Here is a 15,172-nt window from a genome sequence, read left to right on the forward strand (position 1 = left end):
CTTTGCATACCATTGCATGCCCTGTGACCCAGCCCCTGACTCCAAGTAGCCCCATGAGGAGGTCCTTACAGGGTCAGGGTTCAAGCTGACAGTCCTGAGCTGTGCTGTGGACTCATGCCTATAGACACAACCACTCCCGATTGGCCAAAGGCCCAGGACCACAGTTGGGAAAGGCACTTGGGAAAAGCTCAAGTGACCCTCAGTGCATTATACCTGGCATAATCTTCTTCCCTCCGCATGGAGGGGCTGGTGGATGTGACAGATGACATTGCCGTGGTCACGTTATGTTATATGGCAAAAGCGAAGGGGTTTTGCAGATATCATTAAGGTTCCTGAATGGTAGGACTTGGAGTTTATCAAAAGGGAGATTATCCTGGGTGGGTCTGGCCTAATCAGGGGAGTCCTTGAAAAGGGTCTTTCCTGAAAGAGGGAGAGTCTGCTGCTGGCCTTGACAGAGCAAGCCATGATGAGTTCCAGAGCTGCAAGGAGCTGAATTCTACCAACAGAATTGGTAGAATTGGGATTGGAGAGGACACAACCCCAGCCAGCACCTTGACCGCAGCCCTGTGAAATCCTGAGCAAAGGGCCGGCTAAGCCATATCCAGAATCCTGACCCATGGAAATCATGAGATAAAAAGAAAAAACATGAGTGCTGTTTTAAGCCGCTACACCTGTGCTCATTTGTTACGCAGCCATAGGTAATTCCAGGCAAAGGAAAGGAAAGCCATAGCAAAGGGGTTCAGGATTGCTTGGAATCATCGAGAATGATCAGGAGGGTAAAGAGAGGGACCAGAAATGCCGTGGGGGATTGTTCTGGGCACCCCCAATGTCCTACTTCATTTAAACGTCCCAGCTCTCCTGGAATGAAGTATTCCCAGCTTCCTCTTACAGAAGAGGCTGACGTCTCAGAGGACTTCAGTAACTCATGCCGGGTCATGGAGGTAGCTCAGAGTCAAATGAAGTCAAACAAAGGTTTGACTTTGCAGTTTGCTCACGTCTCTCCTCCGCCTGACATCACAGGCTCACTCTAGGCCTCAGGAGAGAAGCCAGAGGGTAGCAAGACACGGGACAGGTGCCCCCGAGGTAGTCAAATGGTAGGACAGAGCGGGGTGGGGAGGCATCATTGCTGTGGCAGTCTGTTCTCACAACCGCCTTGGAGATCTGTTCGCTTTGGGAACCTCCTCTCCAAATTCCACTTTTTTTTTTTCCACACGCACAGAAATGCTTGCATGAAGAGGAGGAAGGATGAGCTTCGATACAAGCATATTTATATCCAGAGATATTCCACACCGGAGGGGGCATAAATCTCAGAGGGCAGACGTCAGCAGCTCTGTGCTGTGATGGGAAAATTGAGGGCCTCGGTTACCAGCATTTCCCAAACTCACTCAAAAAAGAAACCATGCTCCCCTCCACACACACACACACACACACACACACACACACACACACGAGTCAGGCCTGCAGAGGGAAAACAATGTACTCTGTCCAACTCCCCTAGGTCATGCAGACCCTTACATCCAATGCTGGCTTCAGCTGTTTTCCTCACAACTTTCGCTGAAAAATAATTCTCTGCCAAGCTGCATGGACCTCTTCTCAGCCCTCCAGCCCTCCGGATAAAAATCTGTTTGGCTTTTTTTTTTTTTTTTTTCCTTTTCTTTTTCTTTCTCTACTGGATTATCTTGCAATATTCCCCATGTTGTTAATCTCTTCCCGGAAGAGCACCTCTCCGCCACGGGCATCTGGAAGTTGCTGGAGTTCTAAGTTTCCAAACCGCACCCCCTTGACTTCTTTCCTTTGGAGACCAGGAGCCTGGGGCTTGACTGAGGGCAGGAACCTGCTGGTAGGGAGAGGGGGTCATTCTGTGTCGAGCAGAATATGCCCTCCTCACCGCTGTTCACACCTTCATCCCCTAGTGTGACTATTTTAACACTGCCTGGCAAAGGGCAATGACATAAGTAACAGATGGAATTAAGGCTGGCAATAAGCTGACCTTACACTAAGGTTTAGCCAGGTGGACCCAAGGGAATCACAAGCATCCTTCAAATGCGGAAGAGGGAGGCAGAAGAGGGTGGAGGGGTGGAGATCAGAGCCACCCCCCTCACAATCAGAGCTTGCCCCCACCACTGCTGGTTCTGGAGAGGAGAGGAGGGGGCCATGAGCAGAAGAACACGGATGGCCTCTAGAACCCGGAACCGGACTCAGAAACAGTTTCTCCTGGATCCTCCAGAGGGGGATACTGATAATACCTGTTAATACTGGCTTCTAGCCCCTGAGAACCCGTCTCCAGCTTCTGCCCTCCAGCACGGCGAGGTAATAAACTTGGGTCCTCTGGATCCACCAAACTCGAAGTAACTCATTTCTGCAGGCCTAGGAAAGTGACACAGTCAAGATCCCCTTGGGCATCTCCTCGGCCTGTCAACAGCCCTCCGTGGCCGGGACACCATTCCCAATGGGAACACGAGTGGGATTGCTCTGCGTCCTTTCTGACACAGGAATTGAACGGCCTGTCTCAAGAAGACTAATTGACACAAAAGACTGGTCAGATCCAGTGATGGTAAGGATCAGAGAATTCCCGCAGAGGTCTGAGTTCAAGGCACTAGAAGGTGTCCCAGGAGCCACCTGTCACCCTCTGACCTTTTAAGGGTTGAGTTCTCCTGAGCCAAAAGCAGTTACGTATGTGATAGAGGAGGCGTGGGACCCACACGGACGTAAGGCTGCGAATAAATCCAACCCAAGGTTAGGTATATAAACACAGCTTGGTTTTTATTTTCCACGCCACCACCTACTAAGCAAACTTCTTGAGAGCAGGGCTTTCGTGTTACTTCTCGATGAGCCTTCTTTGCTGATTAGCAGCAAATTCAGATCACGTAGAGCATCTAACGCCTGGCGCATTCCGGACTCCGTTTGGGGTCCGGAATGGATTTCCCCGCTAAGGAGGGACTCATTCATAGGAAAAGCCTTGAGCCTTTTCAAGCTAAAGCCGAACCACAGCTCCTGAGACGATCCCTCCTTGAGTCCCGCCCTACTGGGGCCCCAAAGGGTATTCAGCCAACCCTTGTGTCTCCTCCCCCGACCCCCAGACAGAGGGTCTTGAGTCCCGGGGCTGGATGTGCGCATCCACCGGATCAGGCTGGCCCCAAAAGCGCATATCCCGGGGAAATTAAAGGCTTTCCACTTTCTCCGTGGACGCTCGTCTTTGCGGCGCAGACAGAACGTGGGAGCGCGATGCGCCCGAGCCTGCTGGGCTCCAGGCGCGCGGGCGCCTCCTTCCCGCCAGGGACTCGCAGCCACCCCGCGCGCCCCTGCGCCCCTGCCTCAGCGCGCCACCCCCTTGCCCCTGCGCGCCGCCCACCCGCCGCCGGCCCGGACCCCGTGCGCCCCTGCGCCCTTGCCCCTGCGCGCCGCCCACCCACCGTCTGTTTCGGTTCCTGGGCCCCTGCCTCTGCGCACCACCCCCCTTACCCCTGCGCTCCGCCCACCCGCCGCCTGCCTGGGCCCCTTCGCCCCTGCCCCTGTCCGCCGCCCGTCTGGACCCCACGCGCCCCTGCCCCTGCGCGCCGTCCACCCGCCGCCTGTCTTGACCCCGCGCGCCCCTGCGTCCCTCCCCCTGTGCGCGGTCCACCCGCCGCCTGCCGGGACCCCGCGTGCCCCTACCCCAGCGCGCCGCCCCCCTTCCATGCGCCGCCCACCCGCCGCCGGCCCGGACCCCGAGCGCCCGCGGCTCCCCCGGCGGCCGCCGGCCCCGCTCGCCGCGCCTGATTGGCTGAGCCGCTGTCAGTAGTAAAAAAGTATCAGATGGCAAACTTGGGCCCTTCATAAAGGCGTGGTGGCGATACTCCGCGATCGCTGTCAGCCTATGACATCAGCGGGGCACGCCTGGGATGCCGCCGCTCCCGGCCGGACTCGGTGGAGGAGGAGGGTCCCGCCGGCTCAGAGGCAGTTAGCCCCGCGCGGCGAGGGGGGAGCCGCCAGCCTTCCGGGGACACCGCTCTCGGCCGCTGGCTGCCACTGTCCTCCTGCCCAGGGGCGCTCCCGGAGAGGTGGATGAATTCTGGGTTGTTAGCTGCGCTCCGCTGGGCTCCGGGAGCCCGTTCCTGGTGGAAAACAGGGGGCGTCTGGCAGAGGGACCAGCGGCTCGTGGACACTCAACATGACGCTCCTGGGGTCTGAGCATTCCTTGCTGATTAGGAGCAAATTCAGATCAGGTAGGGCTAAGGCGTTTAGCGTTCCTTATTGCCTTTCCTCTCCGGCAGCTCCCACGTCTAGACTGCTTTCCATCCAGTGTTTCGAAGCCCGCCGTGGCTACTCTCACTCTGTCCCACCCACCCCAGGCACATTTTTGAAAGTGGAGACTTTTATTTGACTTTGGAGTTTGGGGGAGGGGAGGGGGAACTTTAAGGTCTTCCGTTTTAAATGCTTTGAGTTGTTGGGTGTGATTTTTGTTTGTGAAAAGGCCAATTCTGTGTTTATCTGTTCTGTATCCGTGAGCAGAACCTTTGGAGGGGTCCATCTGAAAGGAACAACTTTGGAAATGAACAAATGAGGGCTCCCAAGCGTGAGCGCCGCATAATATCAGTTGTAATTGCTGAGGAGATGAACCTGATTCTGCGTATTAATAGACACCGGGTCACTGAAAATGTAGCTAATCCAAACAAATGTATTTCCCAAAAAAAGTCACTTGGGGGAAGTAAAAATAGCAAATTTGGAGCACACCAAGTATTTGAGATGACATCACTGTAGGGGGGAAAAAAAAAGGTCCAGTGCCACAAATACTTTTTTTTCCCCAAACCATCCGATATTTATAAATGGAGAATTCCGCCCCCCCCCCCCCTCCAAATTTCCGTGTTAGCGGCGCACAGAGAAACTTTTCAAAGGACGCCGAGTGACGGTGAGTGGAAGGGACAGCCGGGAAGTCTTAGCCTCTGGCCTTGAAGGGTTGGTTTGGGTTCCCATGGAAGGTATCGACGTGTGGGTGTCCGCGCAGCACGATGTGGAATCTCGATTTTATACAAGTGGTAATAAACCACCCCACGCAGGGCAGAGTTGCCGCTTAGAAGGTGGATTCCTTAATGAGCACTCCTAAGCCAACACTCCGGGTAACAGGTGTTAGCATGTTGCTGTAGTTGGCTAAGTTTTCCGCAGCTTTTCCAAATGGGGCCACTCGGTGCTTCACCTGGGATTCATGTTTCGAAGATGAGAAGCAGGGGGTGGGGGAAAGTGAAGGGTCATCTGTGACTCCCTTAGACGCTCCCGGCCCTTAGAGGCCTGGGGGCCCCACAGGAGGTTTTTGTAAATGGCTGTGTAACTGCCGAAGGGACAGGACCACTCGAGAGCTTGTGTGGCCACAAGCCTCAGTACCCTGATGCTCCGGGCTCTGGCAGGCCCCGGGTCCCTCGGTGGATTAAGGCCCTCGTCTCCTTTCCCTGGCGAGGTGCGCTGGTTGGTCTGCTAATCCGCTGGACCTGGCCACTGCTCGGTGATTCGGTCAAAACCGCAAGGCAACACCGCCACCTTTCTGAAAAAGAGAGTATGCAGTTCTGTTTTTGCAAGAAGCTGTTAAGCTCATGATTTCAGATGCCTGCGCCCTTCCCAATTTCGCGTTGCGGTGGGGGGGTGGGCAGGGGAGGGGCTGGTCTGTCTCTAAAAGGAGTTGAAGTACGTGATGGTAAAATTGCAAAAGGGACTTCGGGAACTCGTCAAGGAACCCTTCCTATGGGTGAAAGTGCAGACGAGAGGGAAGACCATGTTAGCCAGGCTCCTAATTCCTGTTTCAGTGGCTCAGTGGAGTCCTGGCGTTTCCCAGGTAGATCCTGGAGCTTCTGAGGACTCCAGTCCCCACCTCCCTTTCTCTTTTTCCTTCCTTTCTTTTTCTTTTGTTTCCTTTTCTTTTGTTTTAAAGCTTTGGCTTTTGTGTCACCGGAAGGGTAGCTTGAGGAGAACATGACACCAGTGCACACATGGGGCATAGCAAACCTGGGGTCTGGAAATGGACAAAGCGGGTTTGGTCCTCGAAGGTGCAAGGGGTTGATAAGCCCCTGAAAGACGGAGAAGAAAAACGAGCAGCACGTGAAACTAAGTGAATGAGGTGTTGCAGACCTCGATTATTCTTCCTGGATATAATGACGGTCATAGCTCCCCCACTCAGATGTCCGGTAGGCAGGGTGCGCTTCCCAAGAGAACTGGGTTTATTTTGTAGCCGGCGATGGACAGGGTGGCCTCTTCTCTGTTTGATTTCTCTCCTGTGCGTTTTCTCAGTGTGCTTTTTTTTTTTTTTCTTGTTTCATGAGCTCCTCATGTTTGCTTGGAGGGTAGACGGTGGTGATACGTATTGAATGAAACTATTTCAAGGAAGAAATGCAGCTAGATTGTTCTCTGATCACAGCAAGACGCCCTGGGTCGTGGGGCTGGTTTATAAGTAAACATCACTGTTTTTGACTCTGAAACTGACGTGTGTGCAGCCAACCTCGTTGGAGTGACCTCGTTATTAAGTACAAAATCACCCTTACCAGAGCAGGAAACTAGGACGTTTTTACATGTATTAACATATTTTATGATATAAACTCGTCGTATTTGAGAGGACAAGGGGTGTCGTGGTTGAGTGTGTGAACCACACACTCACTGACTCCCCCAGAGATTGGTCTGGAGCCAAACTAGCTGGGTTTTTAGCAGGCCGTTTCTACTTTCCAACGGTATAGCCTTGACCTTAGGTAAATTGCATAATTCTCTCTGCCTCAATTTGCTTCATCTGAACGATAACGATGATGACAGGGTTGGAGTCAGGATTCAATGTGATGATAGAAGCAGATCATTTTTTAAATGCCTGGAATTTGGTTAAGCCCTCAACAAATACTGTCCTGTTATTACAGAGCGCCATCCTGGGTCCGTGACTTGTCTTGAGTCTCCGTAACTTAATCCGTAAATGTCCAAGTTGGACGAGGTGATCGCAGAGACCCTCTCCTCACATTTTAGGGTTCTATGTAAAACACACAAAGACTGGGAACAAGCAAAATGGTGATTGGGCTGTGTAACTGTTGGACACACATGGTAGACCGTTTCTATAAGTCCAGTAGGTAGCAGTACTTTTAGACCGGTCACATTTTTACCCTCTAAAACATTCTCCGTGTTGTTTGGTCAACATCTGTAATCAGTATCCCTGTCAATGGTTTTCTTTCACACCGGAGTTTTTGTGTCAACAAAAGCCGAGGACTCCTGCGTATGTGAGTATGCTCACATGCACACATACACACACCACGCACAAAGGATCAAAAGGAGAGGTCTGCGTGCCTGGGTGGCTCAGTCGGTTAAGTGGCCGACTTCTCGGCTCAGGTCGTGATCTCGCAGTTCGTGAGTTCGAGCCCCGCGACGGGCTCTGTGCTGACAGCTCAGAGCCTGGAGCCTGCTTCGGATTCTGTGTCTCCCTCTCGCTCTCTCTGCCCCTCCCTTGCTCACGCTCTTTCTCTCTCTCTCTCTAAAATGAATAAATGTTAAGAAACTAAAAAAAGAGTGGTCCATTTATGGATCCCCCTTCAAAAAGAACTACATTTCTTTTGCTTTTTTTTTCCTCCTCTTCCAACTGAAAACAGTCCATGCCAAGGCAGACTCCAGTATCCACCATGATATTGCCTCCTTCCCCTACAAATTTAGGGCAGATTTAATAAATAAGAATACAGGATGCCCAGTTAAATTTGAATTTCAGATAAACAATGCTTAGGTTTTTAGCAGATTACAAAACAAGGGGCATACTGTTACCTGAAATGCAGATCGAGCCAGGCATTCTGTATTTCATCTGGCAACCCTGCCTTCAACCTGAGCGGTGTCCAGGCACAGGCATCCCAGGTCTGCAGTCCAAGTCTTATCATCCTTGGCTGCTGTCCTTCTGGAAAACGCAGTGCACCCCTCACCAGGACACCACGGTCATCCTTTAGATCACCTTAAAGGACAACGGATTCACACTTTTGGCTAGATCCTTCCCATCCTTAGAATCTCTCTCCTATGAATCGAGGAAATTGAATGAAGATGTTGGCCCTGAAGGTGTTTACCATATTGGACACCACTGAAGAAATTGTCGCCATGAGCTCAAGAGACGCTCATCAGGCTCTGGTCCCACCTTCATCATTAATTAGTTTTGTAGCCTAGAAGAAATAATTTAACCTAGGAAAGTGCCTAATTGCATATTATGGTGTATATATAATTTATGTGTATAAATTTGTATATATACATATATAAATATATATACATATATACGTATACATATATGTATGTATATATACGTATACATATATATGTATATATATAATTGACCTTTTTAAACTTCATTTTCGTCATCCACAAAATAGAGGATTTTTGACTGGTTGCATCTGCATTAGCTTTCAGCCCTAAGATTTGAGATATATATATATATTTTTTTTTTCCCAAGTCCTGAGTGTTTTTGTAACATTGGAAGCCCATAAGCTTCATAAAAGCATTACCATGATGTTTTTGAGCGGATGTGTTCTCAGGGAACCAGACATACGAGAGATGTTCGACACCTGTTTCTTGAGCTGATAAATAAATAATTCACACCTGTCGTCTTCATGATGAACACGGTCTTCTAAGACCATCATTTCGATCGCTTTGTGTGCTCTGTCTTCCTTTTCAGTATCTCACTGAAGACCATGTTTTTGTGTGCTTACACGAGCACAAATATCTTAACTATTCCTTAATTACATCTTGCTAATTTTTAAAATTTTTTAAAAAATTATTGTGTTTATTATATTTTGAGAGAGACAGAGCGTGAGCAGGGGAGGGGCAGAGAGAGGGGGAGACACAGAATCCGAAGCAGGCTCCGGGCTCCGAGCTGTCAGCACAGAGCCCGATGGTGGGGGGGGGGGGGCCTCAAACTTGTGAACTTCGAGATCATAACCTGAGCCGAATTTGGACGCTTAACCGACTGAGCTACCCAGGCGCCCCCACCCCCCCACACCCATCGTGCCATTGAAATGACCAATGGATCATTTTTAAAATTTTGGAAAACTTGCTCTGTCAAGATCTTTCAGGAATTTCTACCAGATATAATGAGACGAGGAGGAAGATAAGGGCTAATTCTCATGCTCACGCCAGTGTCCATGCAATCTGTTTCTATCTGAACTTACTGTGTCTTTGCTGACAGCCACTGATTCCTTTCTCAGCAGCAGTGTTTGCCTCCTGTGGCTGTTGCAGCAAATTCCCACAACATTAGTGCCTTAAAACAATGCAGATTTGTTATAATTATGGAAGTCAGAAGTCAGAGAAGGGTCTCACTGGGCTAACATCCAAGTGTTATTAATAGGGCTCTCTCTAAAGGAGAATCTGTTTCCTTGGCCTTTCTAGATTCTAGAAGCACCTGCACCCCGTAGGTCATGGCTCCTTCTAGAAGCCATCTTTAGAAGCAATAGTCTAGCACCTTCAACTCTCTCTCTGACTTCCTTCTGCCTCTGCCTCCCACATGCCTTTCCATTGGGCGCATTCGGGATAATCTCCCTATTTTATGGTCATCTGATTAGCAACCTAAATTGCATCTACAGCCTTAGTATCCCCAGTGTCCTGTGTCTTATTAGCACGGCTGGTATGACAGCAGTGTCATAGAGTGGAGGCTTACACAACAGAAATTCATTTTTTCACGGCTCTGGAGGCTGGAGGTCTGAGGGTGCCATCATGGTCCGTGTCTGGTGAGAGGTCTCCTCTTGGCTTGCCTTCTCATTATGTCCTCACAGGGAAAAGAAAAAGGAAAGAGAACAGAAATGGGGGTGGGTGGATGAACTCTCTGGTTCTTTTGTCACAAGGGCACTAAGCCCATCATGGAGGGCCCTACCCTCATGACCTCATCTAAACCTAAGTATTTCCCAAAGGGAATACTGACAGTATTTCCCTAAGTATTTCCCAAAGGAAATACCATCACATTGGGGGTTAGGGCTTCAATATATGAATTTGGAGAGGGGTATGGGACACACTATGGTCCATAGGACCATGTAAAGCAACATATTCACAGGTCCCTGGGACTAAGACGTGGACATCTTTGCAGGGGACACATTATTTTGCCTATGACCTCACTTTCCTCAACTTTGCAGTCCCTCTGTCCTGCAGATTTTCTTCTACAGAACTTTCCCCTTAATATGGATTATGTAGCCACAATCCCAGTGTTTTCCCCAGGGTGGTCCACAGAAGACTAGTTCCACAGGACGTTAAACATTTGTGTAGCAGGACATTTTTAGCAAGAGGGAAGCAGAATATCCTGAAAATTAGATTGGATCTTTAACTGCAAGATTTCTTGAAGACTTTACTAGTTCTAATATATATTATGAACTCATTTTTTTTAAGTTTATTCATGAATTTTGAGAGAGAGAGAGAGAGAGAGGAAGGGGGAGAACCCAAGGAGATCCCACATGGTCTGTGCAAAACCCAACATGGGGCTCGATCTCCTGAACTGTGAGATCATGACCCGAGTCGAAATCAAGGGTCGGATGCTTCACCGACTGAGCCACGTAGGCAGGCCTGTATATTATGAACTTTTAAAAGGCAGTAACTCTCAAATGTATTTCACCTTTATCCACACAGTATCCCATGGGGCAGTTTTTGCTGGATACACACATTGTGGAAAATTCCGCTCTGCACAGAGAAGCTCACGGTTTTCAACAGTGATTTATTTAATGGAGTGAATCTCTGTATGTAGGTTACTGGCAGGCCCTTCCCACCCACCCAGGTGTGCAGTCCAATGGTTTTCCTTCTGGCTGCTTGCTCACATCCTTACCAGTCCTCACATGTCTTGGTTTTTTCACTGGTATCAGTCATCAGTGTCCCTGACCCCAGGGATATCCTCAGTAGGATTATAACCCTGTCCTCCAGGAGCTCACAGGCAGCCTGGAAAATGCTGTGTGTGAGTTCTGTATTTGTTCATTCATTCATTCGACACCTGTTTCTTCTCTGTTTCCCTTGCAATGGAAGGAAGCAAGTTACAGGAAGCCAGGAGCTGGGTATACAGTTGGGGGAGCAGGAAAGAAACATTCCCTGTCTTCACATGGAATATTAGAGCCGCAACAAGTCTACATGAGAACACAGTGAGCTGACCCTTTAAAAACGGGTGCATTTTAGGGATGCCTTGGTTATGGCTCAGGTCAGGATCTCACGGTCCGTGGGTTCGAGCCCCACGTCAGGCTCTGCACTGATAGCTGCGAACCCTGACTGGGATTCTCCGTCTCCCCCTCTCTCTGTCCTCCCCCCACTCACTCACTCTCTCTCTCTCTCTCTCAAAAAAACATTTAAAAAAATAAGGGTGAATTTTAATTCCTGAATGGAAGTTGTTATTTGTCTGTGGAGGCCAGCATTTTTGTTTGTTTTCACTGCTTTATTTGGTGGCGTGAACCGCATAGAGGGCCCCATGAAATATTTGTTACAAAGACATTTTATTCTTCCCCCCAAAGACTATTCGAAAGCAATACAAGTAAGCTATCCATGTTTTGATATATTTGTAGGCATATGTGCGTGTGTTTTAAAACTAGAACAACAAGGCGGGGGTGCCTGGGTGGCTCAGTCGGTTGAGAGGCGGACCCTTGATTTCAGCTCAGGTCGTGGTCTCACCGTTTGTGGGTTTGAGCCCCGCAACAGGCTCTGTGTTGGCAGTGAGGAACCTGCTTGGAGTTTCTCTCTGTCCCTCTCTCCCCGCCCGTCCCTGCCTCTATCTCTCTCTCTCTCAAAATACATAAACTTTAGAAAGGCTGGAACAGCAAGGGGATAAGAGCCTGTAAAATACAAAATTCAGAAAAAGTAGTTATCTCTGGAGTGGGCCAGGTGAGGAGATACGGTGTAGCCTAAAGTAAGGAAAAAGTTGCTGGTGGTGTTCTTAGGTGTGGGGGGGGGGGGAGGGGGAGGTTTATTATTAAGCAAATTAATTAAACTTGTTCATTCAGGGATGAATGATGACTGTGACAATGTAACATGAATCAAGGGTTGTAACTATTCCAATTTAGTGCACCTGGGGTCCTTTAAAAAAATTAAGTTTTTCAAGACCAGAAAGAATTACCCTCATCTTTCACCTGCTGTAGCATGTGACAGGCACAGCCAGTAAGATTGTGTCAAGTTGGACTGACCCAGATCACATGGATTCTTTTTTTTTTTTTTTTTTTAATTTTTTTTTTCCAACGTTTTTTATTTATTTTTGGGACAGAGAGAGACAGAGCATGAACGGGGGAGGGGCAGAGAGAGAGGGAGACACAGAATCGGAAACAGGCTCCAGGCTCCGAGCCATCGGCCCAGAGCCCGACGCGGGGCTCGAACTCACGGACCGAGAGATCGTGACCTGGCTGAAGTCGGACGCTTAACCGACTGCGCCACCCAGGCGCCCCACATGGATTCTAATCTAGTTGAATTAAATTGGAGTGTACGAGAAGACGTCGAAGTGCTTAACCCCAGGGTTGAAAAGCATTTGATGGACATAAATAGGATCTTTAAAAAAAAAAAAAAATAACTATTAGCCAAATAATAGTTTTACAGCCTTACTATTTTAGGACTTAGACTTTCAACTTTATAAGCAGGTAGCGATTGTTTTTAATGAGTGATTTGCACTAAACTCTATTCTGATATAATCCAGAATAACTAGTAAGTCGAACTTTGCTTAACCAGTTTTAGACCTTATTCCTAGATAAAATATGAGGGCCTCTAAATGCTGTTAAAATGTATCATTTATTCCCGGATATTTAAAATAAATAAGGCTGATTCCTGACATATTTGTGTGTGTGTCTGTGTGTGTGTGTATATATACATATATATGTATGTGCATATAACAAGTATATATAAATATATGTAAATGTGTAAATATATTAATATATAAATATTCGTATATTTATAGTTATATATTAATATATTAATATTATATTATAAATATATAACTATAAAACATATAAATAATTATATTGATATAAATGTTAATATATTTATATATTTATATATTTTTATATATGTATATATGTTATATATTATATATACATATATATATTATATAATATATATGTATATCTATTATATATATATATATATATATAATATATATATATATATATATAATATATATGTATATATATGGTTTGTTTGCTTGTGGTTATTTTTGCCTGGCACAGCAAAGTGTGTGCTAGAGCCATTGAAAAGAAGAATTATTTTTCTCCTGTTGGTGGAAGGAAGATGAAGCCTTCCATTTCCCCATAGGGCTATGGGAGCACATGCTTCTCTTATTTTAATCACGTCAATTGACGTTTGCTGTATTCAGCCACCTTAGATTAGCCCAAGAAGCAGCAGAATTTTGGTGGTACAAGGACTGACTTTAGCTACTGTAACATTGTAAAGTGTATTTAATGGCTTCCCTCACGTCTAGGAGCTTAGCCACAGCTCGGTCGTACAAGGACTGACTTTAGCTACTGTAACATTGTAAAGTGTATTTAATGGCTTCCCTCACGTCTAGGAGCTTAGCCACAGCTCGGTCGTACAAGGACTGACTTTAGCTACTGTAACATTCTAAAGTGTATTTAATGGCTTCCCTCACGTCTAGGAGCTTAGCCACAGCTCGGTCGTACAAGGACTGACTTTAGCTACTGTAACATTCTAAAGTGTATTTAATGGCTTCCCTCACGTCTAGGAGCTTAGCCACAGCTCGGTCTGTATAAGAGTGGCTCTACAAGCAGTCAGATAGGTAGTCTGTCTTGTCAGGCACCCAGTTCCATCTGCCATCTGAGTGACTTTTCTGCCCTCAACCTGCACCTCTCTTCTCCACCTCTTAAGTGGTGCAGAGGCATCAGTTCTTATGAAATGTAGACAGGTAGCCCCAGGGAGCATGTTCCTTTCACAGATAAGGTGAAGGGATTGGAAAGTGCCCTATAGCTTTCTGTCCTTCCTGTTTCCCCAAACACTCTTCCTTCCAGAAGTCATTCAACTTGGTCCTCCTCAAGACTGGTTCGGCTGGTTTCTCTGAGAGGCGTAGAGTTTCACGGGAGAGCTTTGTTGGTACTCAAGCTCCAGACGGGGCAATAAAGCTCCAAAACAGGTCACATCTAGAAGATGCTATTCAAAGTTACTTGAACAATGATCTCCTCAGGACTTTAAAAGTTTTTATCATTTTGTGTTTCCTTCCTGTCCTTGCTGCCATGGGTGAATATTTTTAGAAAGTTACAGTCGAAGTGTATACATAAGTTTATATTCAGCCGTTTTATCAGTCAGCATGATGCCATAAGTCGTTTTCCAAGCTGCTACGTAGCATCACATTCTTGGTTTGGAGACTGTATTGAAGTCCATCAAGTGAGTATAGAGTAATTTGCTAAGCCTTTTCCACTTGTGTTGGAAAATGAAGCCAGTTATAGTTTTTATGTTGTAAATAACACTACTATGAAAATCTTAATGTACATAGCCTTTTTATTCCCCAGGATTATTTTATAGGATACTCATTGTTAAGAGTAACTATCCAAGTGTAGGAATAATGGTTATGAATCTTTATGATCCACTGTGGTAGCTGATATTTCTGGAGCACTTACTATGTACGAAGCTTAACCCTAGTCTGATTTCCATTTGGAAATGAATGCTTGCCCCTGTAACAGAACTAGCTCAGAGTTGTCTTGGGTACTTAGTGGCGACTGGTGTTCTATAAGCTTTTCACACCTTCTCGGTCAAGAATAAAAAGGAAAAGGAGCCATAGTTACCAGATACCTTTGGGAACTTCTGTGTGACCGGCTCTTTGGGGACCACCTGTTACCAAATATGACTGATATCTCATCAAAGGACAAGCAAAGAGGACTAGTAGTTAATGAGAACCTGTTATCTGGGGCACTTGTATGATCTCATTTAATCCTTACAGAATGCTATGGGACACGTATGATTATCCATCTCATTTTATAGATGAAGAAGCCAAGTCTCAAAGATATTAAGCAACTTGGTCAGAGTAATGTAACCAGTAAGTGGTGGAGGCCACATCTGATCCCCTTGGTTCCACTGTGCCAAGATGACCATTGCTATTAGAACCTAGAACTCCCTCCTCCCACCCCCCATTCCCCCACCCCTCCCCCACTCCAACATACACACCTACTTGGCCAAGTAGTTTTAATATGCTTCTTTCTGGACTACAACTCCAGGCATATACCCAGTTACCATTATTGTCCTTGATTTCCTAAACAGTGATTTA

The 15,172-nt window shown here is 47.2% G+C and overlaps 1 protein-coding gene across 4 annotated transcripts in view; it reads left to right on the forward strand.

The window, feature by feature from the left end:
* Nucleotides 1-3,732: 3,732 nt before the first annotated feature.
* Nucleotides 3,733-15,172, forward strand: part of MYOCD (myocardin) — a 111,326-nt gene continuing 99,886 nt past the window's right edge. For 2 of the 4 annotated variants that reach the window (XM_058705889.1, XM_058705891.1), the window contains exon 1: nucleotides 3,734-4,205. In XM_058705889.1, coding sequence (XP_058561872.1) covers nucleotides 4,151-4,205 — 55 coding nt within the window. In that variant the 5' untranslated portion in view covers nucleotides 3,734-4,150. Of the gene's footprint in view, nucleotides 4,206-15,172 lie in introns of all 4 variants that reach the window. The other 2 variants (XM_058705890.1, XM_058705892.1) reach the window with 2 other exon arrangements.

This window comes from Neofelis nebulosa, chromosome 16, assembly GCF_028018385.1.
Source record: "Neofelis nebulosa isolate mNeoNeb1 chromosome 16, mNeoNeb1.pri, whole genome shotgun sequence".
Classification (NCBI taxonomy): Eukaryota; Metazoa; Chordata; class Mammalia; order Carnivora; family Felidae; genus Neofelis; species Neofelis nebulosa.